The sequence below is a fragment of the Muntiacus reevesi genome, chromosome 5 (assembly GCF_963930625.1).
Source record: "Muntiacus reevesi chromosome 5, mMunRee1.1, whole genome shotgun sequence".
NCBI classification, from domain to species: domain Eukaryota; kingdom Metazoa; phylum Chordata; class Mammalia; order Artiodactyla; family Cervidae; genus Muntiacus; species Muntiacus reevesi.
The window spans coordinates 83,599,708-83,613,296 of NC_089253.1; the positions used below are offsets into that span (position 1 = coordinate 83,599,708).

The 13,589-nt window shown below is 41.2% G+C and overlaps 1 protein-coding gene across 1 annotated transcript in view; it reads right to left on the reverse strand.

Annotated features, from left to right (window-relative positions):
* Nucleotides 1-13,589, reverse strand: part of F5 (coagulation factor V) — a 78,348-nt gene that overhangs the window by 17,360 nt on the left and 47,399 nt on the right. The window contains exons 13-17 of the mRNA XM_065936764.1: nucleotides 10,218-12,417; nucleotides 6,317-6,479; nucleotides 5,341-5,577; nucleotides 4,251-4,461; nucleotides 2,431-2,610 (exon numbers count right to left, since the gene is read on the reverse strand). Coding sequence (XP_065792836.1) covers nucleotides 2,431-2,610; nucleotides 4,251-4,461; nucleotides 5,341-5,577; nucleotides 6,317-6,479; nucleotides 10,218-12,417 — 2,991 coding nt within the window. The remainder of the gene's footprint in view (nucleotides 1-2,430; nucleotides 2,611-4,250; nucleotides 4,462-5,340; nucleotides 5,578-6,316; nucleotides 6,480-10,217; nucleotides 12,418-13,589) is intronic.

Genomic DNA, 13,589 nt, shown 5'->3' on the forward strand with positions numbered 1-13,589 from the left:
GCCATGAAGTGATGGGACCAGATGCCATGATCTTAGTTTTCTGGATGTTGAGCTTTAAGTCAACTTTTTCACTCTCCTCTTTCACTTTCATCAAGAGGCTTTTTAGTTCCTCTTCACTTTCTGCCATAAGGGTGGTGTCATCTGCATATCTGAGGTTACTGATATTTCTCCCAGTGATTTTGATTCCAGCTTGTGCTTCTTCCAACCCAACGTTTCTCGTGATGTACTCTGCATATAAGTTAAATAATCAGGGTGACAATATACAGCCTTGATGTATTCCTTTTCCTATTTGGAACCAGTCTGTTGTTCCATGTCCAGTTCTAACTGTTGCTTCCTGACCAGCATACAGGTTTCTCAAGAGGCAGGTCAGGTGATCTGGTATTCCCATCTCTTTCAGAATTTTCCACAGTTTATTGTGATCCACACAGTCAAAGGATTTGGCATAGTCAATAAAGCAGAAATGGATGTTTTTCTGGAACTCTCTTGCTTTTTTGATGTTCCAGCGGTTGTTGTCAATTTGATCTCTAGTTCCTCTGCCTTTTCTAAAACCAGCTTGAACATCTGGAATTTCACGGTTCACATATTGCTGAAGCCTGCCTTGGAGAATTTTGAGCATTACTTTACTAGCGTGTGAGATGAGTGCAATTGTGTGGTAGTTTGAGCATTCTTTGGCATTGCCTTTCTTTGAGATTGGAATGAAAACTGACCTTTTCTAGTCCTGTGACCACTGCTGAGTTTTCCAAATTTGCTGGTATATTGAGTGTAGCACTTTCACAGCATCATCTTTCAGGATTTGAAATAGCTCAGCTGGAATTCCATCACCTCCACTAGCTTTGTTCATAGTGATGCTTCCTAAGGCCCACTTGACTTCACATTCGAGGATGTCTGGCTCTAGGTGAGTGATCACACCATCATGATTTTCTGGGTTGTGAAAATCTTTTTTTACAGTCCTTCTGTGTATTCTTGCCACCTCTCTTAATATCTTCTGCTTCTGTTAAGTCCATCCCATTTCTGTCCTTTATCGAGCCCATCTTTGCATGAAATGTTCCCTTGGTATCTCTAATTTTCTTGAAGAGATCTCTAGCCTTTCCCATTCTGTTGTTTTCCTCTATTTCTTTGCACTGATCACTGAGGAAGGCTTTCTTATCTCTCCTTGCTATTCTTTGGAACTCTGCATTCAAAATAAATAGGCAGAAGTTTCAAGGAACCTCCTGCTGTGAGGCTCTAGCTTACTCAGTGTGTGATGGTTGTTTTAGTCGCTCAGTCGTGTCCAATTCTTTTGTGACCCCATGGACTGTAGCCCACAAGGCTCCTCTGTCATGGGATTCTCCAGGCTAGAATTCTGGAGTGGGTGCCATGTCCTCCTCCAGGGGATCTTCCCAACCCAGGGATCAAACCCATATATCCTGCATTGGTAGGCGGGTTCTTTACCCTTTGCGCCACCTGGGGAGCCTGTCTTCCCCCGTCCTTAACCACATCGGGCCTGATTGGACTAGTGTGCCTACTTCTGAGGCTGATTCACACGGCAACTTCCTCACTCAAAATCCTGTCAAGGAAGTGCCCTGACTAGCTTATCAGATACCATTTGTGGAAGGTACGCTGCTTATTAAAAATGCAGACTGCTGGGCTCCTTATTAAAAATGCAGACTGCTGGGCTCCTGCCCAAGTTCTACCAGATCAAAGTCTCTGAGAGCAAAATCTCTCTTTAAAGCATCTGCATTTTAACCAGCTTTGTAGGTTTTTATTATGCCCACTACAGTTTGAGGATCAGTTGTATCAAACGCACCCCTAGTCACACACCTACAAGCAATTCATTGGGACATAAACATCCTTTTTGAAGGTTGGAGTTTGTTTAAACCTAGTCATTATTTTGCATATGAAAAGATTTAAATATCTTTATTATTCTTTGGCTTTTATAATCATTTAAAAATATATTCTTAAAAAAATATATATTCTTCACTTCATAAGTCAGTTTAAGATTCAGATTCCAACAGCCCACAGATATCAGGGTGATAAGACTGAGGAGTAGAATTCAAGAACACTGAAATCCTGGTTAGTCTCTGATCTCTGCCCAATGGAATGTTTTAGATGCCTGATCCTTGTGGGATTCATTTTGTAATCCGCTTAAGACCTGGCCTGCATGACACATAAAGGCTTGGAAGAATCTGCACTAGACATAGCATCTCCGTAGAACCAAGCTGGGCTGCAGATCTAGTCTGTGCTGTGGTGCAAACAGTGCAGACACTGGCCGAGTCTTCTGTACTCTGCATGCAGGTTTGGAATATAGCTTTGCCCAGGATCCATGTCAGAGCCCATGCCTGACTGCTTTGGAAGGAGATGCACAAAGAGGGAGTGGGAGAGAGTTACAGATGCCAAGTTACAGCCTCGCCATTTGTTACTGGGACCGCTTTTCATTGCCAAGTATTTTACCAGGTAGAAGGGGCCAGACCCCTAACTGGTGCTGTTGAGTGCCGTTTTCTAGCAAGGTCTGGCCATGAAAGTGAACCACGTGAATGTCTCGGGAGCCGCCTAAGTTCAGCAGGTGCAACCTCACCCACTCTTGCTCATACATTCTTAGGCCGGGCAAGTTGTAGATCATCCCATTGATGGCTGAAAGGACAGAAAGTTGCAGTCAATTAGAAATCTGTGTCTACCAGGAGGGAGGCTGGTAAGGAAATATGGGGCCCTCCACTCACCACCCATCTTCTTTATTACTCACATGCCTACCCACCCCCCAACCCTGCCCAGGCATAGTAAGAGACCGCCTACAGTTCCTCATATCAGTGAGAGACTGAAGCAGAACCACTTCTCCTCCTCACACCAGCCTGCAGCAGAAGTGTGGGTGAGTCCCCTTTCCAAGCAGTTTATCACTCTTTTCCTCAAATTTACATGTTTCCTGTTCCATGCTTTATCCATTTATTCTTTACATTTATAATATGAATTTTCCTGGGCTACTTAAAAGATAAGGACTAATATGGGCAGAAAAGTGAACTCTAGTTTTTAGAGAAAAGAGGGTAAGTAAGGGGATATGCAGTGTATCAGCCTAAGGCCTCTGAAATTCAGAGAGAATTCCAGGCAAAGTTAGGAAGTTGCACTTTGTTTTTGTTGGACCCACCAACCTTAGAGATTCATGTTTATCCTCTCATTTGTTTGAGTGCTCCTCTGCCCCTTTCCCAGCTGGGATGTCCAGGGTTCTCAGACTTTATCAACTCTACCCTTACTGAAGTGTGTATGTTTTCATCTTAAAAACATCTTAAAAAAGAGTATGTATAAAATTTTAATGATAAAGCTTAGGGTCATCTTGCACTTAATTGGGACTGAAGTGAGGGAAGTTTTGTAGTGGTGGTAGCTGTTGTTGTTTATTTTTCTAAAGTTAAAGGAACTATTGTGGAATTTCAGGAACCAAGCAAATGAATTTTTGGAGGGAGAAGAGTTGAGATCATTTTGGCCCCCTTAAAATTATATCAGTTATGAGAGCACCTGTTTACATCCTCATAACATCAGCCTCACCTCCTCATCTTAGTTTCTGTGAATAGATTTCCTAAGAATAAAGGTTATCTCCAGCAGTTATTTGGTCAAACCATTACATCAGGATAGAGAAGAAAAGATGTTCAAAGTAGTAGGTACTCAATAAACATTTGCTGAATTTAGCTGAGTGATAGAATTCATTCATTCGTTTATTAATCCAACACATATTTACTTAGTGCATACTGCAGAGGCCAGGCATAGGTGGTCTGCTTATCAAATACCCTGATAAGTTCGAAGGTGGAAGATTACCAAATTACAGCAATTTAGATGACATTAAATTCAAAACTAAAATTAAACAGGATGCATTTTAGCCTTTCCTTGAATAATCAGGAAGCAGGGCCTTGAGGGTACTCAGCAGGTAAAGGACATAGCCACGAGACAGCCTGTCTGATTCTGCAGTCTGTGCTTTCCCACTGGGTTGAGAGGTTTTCAGAGGATGTGCTTCCTACCCTGAGACCAAGCATCCTGGGCTGAAAGGCCTAGAGACAGTAGGAGAAGAGAAAAGAAAGCTCTGCTCTCTTTCAGATTTGTCTGCTCTCTTTCACCTACACTGTCACCTGCCAGGTGACATCAGCCTTGTGGACATTTAAGGATCTGGTTTAAGTTAGAGCTCCTGTTTCCACAGAAGCATCTTATATCTGATTTTGAGAAGACCTGTGGGCAGGAATCACTGTCACCCAGTAAGCTGGTTCAGAGATGAGATCAAAGTCAGAGGAAAATACCATGAAACTCATGGGAGTTTTTTCCTTCTGAGGATACACGTCTCCAAGACCTTGTGGGCTTCTTGTCATAATACCAGCTCTTCTTTTCATCAAAGACCATAAAAAGTAGGACAAATTCTCTCATGTCCACAGGCATGTTGGTCTTCTTATGTAGTGTCCCTTTTCGGCAGATCAGAAGAGGCCCTATCAAACCCGAGTGGATATCTTTTTCCTGGAAGACAGGAAGAGCAGACAGCATACATTCATGGTTTCTCACGATTTTCTTTGCTCTTCTGACAATCACTGATCCTGTTGAAAAGGAGACCTCAGAGACTCTGAATTTGAAGATTATAAATGAATTATAGCTTAATAAACCTGGATATTTATTGTCTAATTCTGTGATGCTCATATTGCCTCCCTCTAATTAATCCCTTATTTCAGCATGGTAGTAATGATAATTGTGATGATGATAATGATAGGAACAGTATTACAAATACTATTTATTGAGCATCTATTAGGTTAAATATTTTGCCTATAGTAACTTATTTAATTCTGACAACAATCCTATATGGTAAAAAATAAATTCATTGAACAAATATTACCAAGTGCCTACTCCACACGCTCTGTGCTGTTGCCTCATTTTTAACTCTGGGAACTGGGGCTGAGAGAGATCAAGTAACTTTCCTAGGGCTACACAGTAAGTGATAGGATAGAAATTGAAATCTCAGTCTGTGCTCTCTCTATCACCATCAAAATGGGGGGAGTCTTGAATTTATAGTTTTTTTTATTAAAAAAAAGAAAAAGCAGAAGAAAGCTAATACTTATTCAAGGAAGTTGCAGATAAACATCTTCCTCTGTAAAGGCAGTCCCTCTAACTGGGGCTAACCATTTAAGTAATCCTTCCTCCTTTCCACTGAACAAATGCTTCTCACTGTCTTCTGAAGATCTGCATGGAGAGTCCTTGGTTTTGGTAGCAGTTGACTGTGGATCCTGATCCTAACACATTCCTCATGGAAAGCAGGACAGATATTTACTAGGAAATAATCGTGAAATTTCCATTTGATGGACTCAGCTTAGGGGAACAACAAAAATTTTCAATGGCTATGCTTACTGGGTTCACTGCTGAGTAGTAGGCCCAAGCCCGACAGGCAGATCCAGGGTCTTCTGGCCCTGATTGTATAGTGGCATGCCATACATATGTGTAAGTCCTATTGGGCTGAATAGCATTGTCTTCCTTAAACCATTCAGGAGAGTCATCTTCATAAGTCTTTCCTTCTGATGATTTTTCATAGGAAAGCCCGTGGGCATGAAGAGAATATGGTCTAGATGCTAAATTTTTAAAACGAACCTAAAAAGAAAAGAATGATTCACAAATGTATTTAAGCTTAATAAAGCCCAACCCCCAGAATGTCAGCATTATGGGCTAAACTGGATGGCTATTCAATTGAATCTAAGATATATTGAATGCTTTGAATTGCAAAGTAATTTTTATGTATTATTTAATCTAATTTTACAACCATCCAATGAGATAGGGCCCATGTAGTTTTCTCCAGAAACACCAAAACAGGTTTGTTTTTAGGCTCAAAGATTATCTACAAATGAAATGATAAAGATAGGTGCTACAGATCTGAAAATGAATTAGGCTTTGGTTTAACCCACAATAAGATTTCAAGCTACTGGTGTAAAGAGATATGCACATGTGAATTCCAGTTAAAAATCTGGAGACAAAGGTGCTGTAAGCAAAGTATTGATGGGATTTGGTGGGAATGCCTGGGAGGAGCAATTCAGTTGAATGTTTAGGAGAGGTTGGGAGAATTCAAGAAAGTTTCTTCAGAGAGATGAAATTGGCCCATATAGAATGAACAGGAACTTGGCAGGGGAAGAAATACAATTATGACATCATTTCTTTTTTTTTTCTTGAAGAGTGGCAAGTGAGTTGGTAAGGAGTCTTGAAAAGAAATGTAGTTATTTGTTAATTTTAGAAAATAAGTAAGTCACCTATAGCTTTCTTGCCACTTCCATCTCTACAGCCCTCCGGTGCTTGTGGAAATTCCTCTGATTTTATCAGTGCTCAAAAGATAACTTACTTGGATAACATCATCCACTTCAGCTCTAATGACTGGACCAAGTATGCCAAGATGCTCTTCATACTCCCCCTGAGGATCACGTTTGGTAAAAGTGCTATCAAGGTACTTTCGGAAAACTACTTTCTTGTATACGGTGTCCTCTGGAATATCATCATTGTCTTCACTGAAATGAAAGTATTTGTTTCATTAAACAAATGAAAGCATTTGTTTAAAAGAACAAATTAAAGACCATTCAAAGAGTTGAGGAAATAATCTGTTTCTGAACATAGCATCTAGTATAAACAAGATATTTGAAAATATTTGATGAGCAAATGAGTTAAACTATAAGTGACTAAAATCATAAGCCAGTAAATATCATTCAGCTCCCATCTCACGTATTGTTTCTAAGCATATCCTCCTATGACCCTTTAGACTGGATCAAATCTCTCTCTAACATCCCCTACATTTCTACAAAATTACTGTAGTATATATAGTAAATTCCTGTAGTATTCTTATAGGGTTTCTACCATATATATAGTAAATTATATATTACTTGTCTGCGAGATTATCTATTAAAATCTGACTCTAGCATTAGAGTGAAAGTCCCGTGAAATCAGGGACTGTGCTTAGCTTGCTTATAATTTTTATTTCCAATGCCTAGCAAGGTACCTGGCAAATAGTAAGTAGATATTTATTTTATGTATTAATGAATAAGGCTTCCCATGTGGTTCAGCAGTAAAGAATCTGCCTGCCAATGCAGGAGATGTGGGTTGGATCCCTGGGTTGGGAAGATCCCCCAGAGAAGGAAATGGCAACCCACTCCAGTACTCTTGCCTGGGAAATCCCATGGGCAGAGGAGCCTGGTGGGCTGCAGTCCATGGGGTCGCAAAGAGTCAGACACAGCTTAGCAACCGAACAGCAACAACTACAATTAATGAATGACAAATATTATCAGCTATCAACATGGCAGATTTTAATTTTAAAAATAGAGAAAGTCATGCAATGGAATAGTGCCAGGGTTTGGGACAGGCAGATGGTAATGTTCAGTTGATTTGGAGGATCACCTCTGTAAAGGCCACTGGATGGGTAGGTGTTTTATATTCTGAAAGTAGCCACTCTCCCCATGTTTGCTTTTGCTAAATCACATTATTCTGCATGTAGTTCACCAGCTCAGTCTGGGGCTAGAGCACATCAAATTTTCCTACTGAATCTTAAATTTCCCTAGAGTCTGGGTGGTTTAGTTGCTAAGTCGTGTCCAACTCTTGCGACCCCATGGATAGAGGAGCCTGACAGGCTACAGTCCATTGGATAGTCCAGGCAAGAATGCTGGAATGGGTTGCCATTTCCTTCTCCAAGAGTCTGGGAAACAGGCCAGAAGCTCACCCATCAATCTCATAGTATATGTTATACAATACGAGCCATCATTAGAGAATCCCATTCTGCCTTCCTTCTAGTCTTGCTACCCTATTAATCCCATTCTTCCAGACTCTAAGCATGGTATACAGTCCCCTAGAACATACATGAATGTGTGTACTAAGTCATTTCAGTCATGTCTGACTCTTTGTGACCCCATGGACTGTGGCTGGCCAGGCTCCTCTGTCCATGGGATTCTCCCAGACAACATACATGGGCAGGAGCAAGACAACTTTGCCGTTAAAAAGGTTGCATATCTGGAATGGGACATAGGATTTTGAAGAAACTGGTTTCATCTCTTTACATTCTAGGAAACCTTACTCCCTCAGGAACTTGCTTAGCAATCCCCAGATAAACTAGTTATTCTCATATAGTAAAGGGTGTTACATTTGAATAGGAAGTCACAGGAGAAAGTCTCTTAAACTCACAGAGTTTTAATATGAAAATGTCAGGCATCAGATTAATGAAATAATTTTTCTGAATCACTTCATGTGTTGTGTTTGCTTACTCTAGTTGCATTTTGATTTTAATTTATTAGGGTAACAGCTAGCTTTTGTGAAAGCTATAGGCTTTATTTGGACAGTATAAACATGGCCATCAGCTACCATGTCATCAGCTATCCCCAAGAATTTGTAGTTGCTTCTCGTACCCCTTTCTCTTCTTTCTCTATATTGCCATCCCAGAATACAGAACCCAGGTCAATGTGGTTTTCCACACTTGAGCAAATTAAAATGAAAAGTAACTTTTAAAAATGCAAGTCAATCCATTAAAAACTCTCTGTTGTAAGTCAATCCACTTACAAAATTGCAACAACTCCTTCAACTCTATGGTTGAAAAGTGGCTAGAACCCTAAAATGTTAGAGCTGAAGTGGATCTTGGGGCCCACTTGGTGTAACTCCTTTGTTAAAAAGACTGCAAATATTCCAATCAACTAGAAGTGACTTAAGACTTTTGAAGGGTTTCTCACTGCTCTTTCAAAAACATCAAAATTCTTCCCAGGGCCCACAAAGCCTAGTAGTATCTTATCTCTACATAGCTAGCCAAACACTTTCTTAGCACGGACCCTCATCTTGAGCTCCAGCTACAGAGGCCTTCAGTCTCAGGGCTTCCTCCTTCCCCAGGGCCTTCATCATGCTGTTCTCTCTGTCTAGAATGCTCTCCACTCTCTACCTCCTGTTCATTTTCAGATCTCAACTCAAATGTCACTTTTCCAGTCAGACTTCCCACTTCTCATATCACCGTCAATCACCTTTCCTTATTGGTCTTCATCATGGTTATTTTTTTTACACTTATTTATATGAGTACTTGGTTCATATCTACCTGCCCAACTAGACACAAGTTCCATCAGAGCAGGAGTCATGTGCGTTTATATTCTCTTTTATCGTCTCAGCACTTAGCACAATGCCTAGGAGAGAATAAGCCCTCATTAAGGAGTTATTGGGCTTCCCAGGCGGCCCTAGTGGTAAAGAACCTGCTCGTCAATGTAGGAGACATAAGAGATGCAAGTCGATCCCTGGGTTGGGGAGATCCTCTGGAGGAGGGCATGGCAACCCACTCCAGTACTCTTGCCTGGGGAATCCCATGGACAGAGGAGCCTGGCGGGCTACAGTCCATGGGGTCACAAAGAGTCAGACACGACTGAGCACACATACACACAAAGAATTATTAACTGAGTGATGATATAAACCAACTTAAAATGAAAGTTCCAATCAAGATGAATCATAATCTAATGAATGGCTCTATCGAGGGTATAAACTTGCCTTTTGCTTCTAAGCTACTTTATACCCTTGACCTCTGCTACTGGAATCATATGGAATTTGACTTAATCTTCACCAAGATGGTGTATACTTCATACTGATCAGTAGACAATTTTAAAATGTTTTTGTTAAATAATGGCAAAAGGAGATTTCTACATCACAAATTTAGATTTGACGCCAACTTCAGTGAAATAATATTGATTATCCTATAGCTATTGATAAGTCATTTCCCAGGTGGTGCTAGTGGTAAAGAATCTGCCTACCAATGCAAGAGACACAGGAGATGCAGTTTTGATCCCTAGGTGGGGAAGATCCCTGGAGGAAGAAATGGCAACCCACTCCAGTATTCTTCCTGGGAAATCCCATGAACAGAGGAGCCTGGCGGGCTATAGTCTATGGGATCACAAAGAGTCAGACATGACTTAGCAACTAAACAACAACAACATTGATAGATTGGGCTCTGCACTAGAGCAAGAAGAAGTAGGAACATCTTTGATGAGAAAAGAAGAGAGAGGAAGGTGCTGATTTAAATACAGCATATCAAAGACTTCTCACAGTGATGGCTCTTGTGTTGTCCAGATGTCACCTGAAGTGGAAAAGCTTATCTTGGAATTGACAATGGAAACAGTCTAAGCCAAGTTGCACTATATAGGGGAACTAAATTATACTTAGTATGATTTGTCCAAAAGCATCTCCTTAGATTGTTGTAATTACTTTTTTAGCTTTAGTGGAAAAAATGAGAATATAAGAACTGGTCAAACCTTTGCACAAATTTTGAATAATCCCAGGATATTTCTTCAGCTGCAATGTAATAATTTTTTCTGTTTCCATTGTTGCTGCGGAGGTACCATGCTGCAATGTTGTCAGGATTTCTGGAGGAGTTGATGTCTGTCCTAAGATCAGTTTGGTAAGGGTCATTATAGGCTACAAACTCAAATTCACCATAGTCTTCTTCACTGCTCTCTTCTTTCTGCCTTGGAATAATTTCAGTGTAGTCTCCATCATCTCTACTGAGGCCTACTACAACCAGTGGATTAAATTCTTCTGGTATAAAAGTGTTATTTAGTGTCGAGTCTGGTGGAGGAGATGGCATCTCACCAATATCTGCATAAGGGAAAGTCTGACCAAATTCTGGAAGAGGCAATGACTGACTAGATTCAGAAGTGTGGGATGTCTGATCAAGATCTAGAGGAGATGATGTCTGCCTGAGATCAAGCTGGTCGAAGTCTGGAGGGGGAGACTCTTGGCTGAGGTCTGGAGAGAGGGCCGTCTGGCCACGGTTTGGAGGGAGACATTCTGGGCTGAAGTCTGGAGAGAGGGCCGTCTGGCCAAGGTCTGGAGAGAGAGACTCCGGGCTGAAGTCTGGAGAGAGGGCCATCTGGCCAAGGTCTGGAGAGATGGATGGTTGACTGAGGTCTAAAGAGGGAGTTGTCTGCCAGACTTCAAGTCCCAAGGAAGGGAAAATTTGACTCACATCAGTAGGGATGCCCTTATTTCTTACGTCATGGTTGGGTATCTGACTGGGCTGTGTGGGAGATCTGTCACTGGGAGCTGTAGTAGAATGTGTTGGATCAGAGTCTTGAATAGGGGATGTTTGATAGTGTTCCTCTGGACTCACTGTCGGATAAAGATCTGGAGGGGAGCTTGTCTGACTGGTGTCATCTGGTGAGGTCTGGTCATCGTCAGGAAGTGAGGCTGCAAGGCTCACATTCATAGAGGGGAATGTCTGACTGAGGTCTATGGAAAGAGATGTTTCATTGGACGCATGGAGTAACAATGAATGATTATGTCTTCTGTCTGAAAATGGGGCATTGACCTCTCCTCTCAGAGGGTGAAAACTCCTTGGAGATAGAGGAATGTGGTATGCAGTCTTTTCCTCCTTTTTCTTTCTGCGTGTCCTAATTAACGAAAGGCCTTCCTTCAATCTACTATTTCCTCTATCCTGTCTTTCTTGTAGAGGTTTACGTTTAGTTACCAAAAATGTCGGGTGGCCACTCTGCTTTCTATGACTCTTTTTGAAAGGGATGTTTTCTCCCCAAGTCCGTGAGGCATTCTGGGGGCTGTTGGGCAACTTATTAACAGTCTTGTTTTCATTAGCATCTTGGATTATTTCATAACTGCCTCTCTCAGAAACCAAATGCCATTCTCCATTCAGAATCTTAGATGGATCCTTTTGTTGTAAGAGTAACAGATCACTGGGAATGTCCTCCCAGGGCCCCATTCTAGAAGAAGAAGAGTTGTCTTGGCTTAAATGTGTCCTGGTTTTATGTGCCGGGAATTCCATTTGGGAGAACCTACGCTTTGCTGCTCGGCCTCTTCCTGCCTGGAATCTTTGATGTTTAGCAGGTTTTTTATTTTTGAATCCTTTGCCAAAAGGAAGTAGGCTTATCCCTGTGACATCTGAGAGTGGAGGATCTTCTCTAGGGTCTTCAGAATAAGGGCTGGAATGCTCTGCCATGGGAGGGTTGAGAGCTGAGTTCTTATCTAAGCCAGCATGGGGGGAACCAGCTGCAGGGGCTTCCAGATGCAGAAGAGTTTTCAGAGGTTCTGCAAAATTGTTGGCAATAAGCCTGCTAACATGACTTGGGGAAGAAGAATTTGAACCAAGAGCTCTGTTGGCACTTGGAGGAATGAATTCAGAGTCTTTCTCCAGAGCTAGGGCAGTAAGATTGAACTCATCTTTCTCCTGATTCAGTGATGAATTTCTGAATGACCTAAGTCCTAATGTTATAGCCAGTTCGTCCTGGTAATCAAAGTCAGCATCATTTTTATCTTCAATTTCTGAAGAATCATGCATTTTCCTTGTAGTCTTGGCTGTAGATCCTGAAGTTTCATATATAATCTCATAGGAGTCCTCATCATCATCATTCCGGATACACTTAGCGTCCCTGAACCTCAGCCGTAGTTTTTTGCTTCTTGGATTGGAATTCATGGTGGTTAACATCCAAGTTCCTACAAAAAAGAAACAGACAGAATAGAGAACTCTGAGTACAGAAGAAGATATTAAAAACCCTACGGTCCATTGTAGCAGATAATTTCCAGTGAACTTTCATTAGGGATACTGTGGTCTGTGGACCACAACTGATCTGTGAACTGCTGGTTACTGTTCCACAGTGACATAAGGAATGAAATTGAGAGGAAAGTGTATAGGAAACCTTTTTGTAATCTTCACATTTCCATGACATCCAACTGTGTGATCAGCACACTGATCTCATTTGACAGAATATGGACCCAGAGTATTGGTCGGTGCAGATTAGGGAGAAAAAACTTTCAGCACAAATAGTTTGAGAGTCACTGTTTTAGAATATATTCAAAAAGAGATGAATTAAGAATGAAATGTGTGTGTGTGCTAAGTCATTTCAGTCATGTCTGACTCTGTGCGACCCTATGGACTATAGCCTGTCAGGTTCCTCTGTCCATGCAATTCTTCAGGCAAGAATACTGGAGTGGGTTGCGATTTCCTTCTCCAGGGGGATCTTCCCAACCCAGGGGTCAAACCCAGGTCTCTTATGTCTCCTGCATTGGCAGGTGGGCTTTTACCACTGAGTCACCTGGGAAGCCCAAGAATGAAATGGTCTTTGAGTATCAAAGCTCTGTGAGTTGCACATTTTGTTAGAGAGCTGAAGTTAGGTGAAAGATGATGAAATAAGAAATAAGAAGCATCTTATTGTTTCTTTTGTTCCTATTGTTTCCCAAGAAATAAGAAACATCTAGATATTTCTAAGGAATAAATAATTCAAGTGGATCCAGGACAATATTGAATCTCTTTGAAATGGTATGTGATTTCCTGGCAAGTCTTCCATAGATATAACATATTGATTATCTACTAAGTCCTAGGTACTTGGCATATATTACAATGAATGTCAGAGCAACTCTATAAAGTGTTATTGTTCTGTTTTTCAGATTAATAAACTGAGGCTCAGTGAGGTGGAGTAATTTGTCCAAGGTTACACAGATAGCAAGCAGCAGAGCAGGTTTTGAACCTGGGTCTGATGATTCCAAAGCCCATCATAGCTATCTGTGAAGCCCGCCTCTAAGGCATTATATTGGATTATCGCTAACCCTAGTGTGGGATGGCTATCTTAAAAAGCTGCATAGGCATTTTGATGAAAGAAATGCACTGT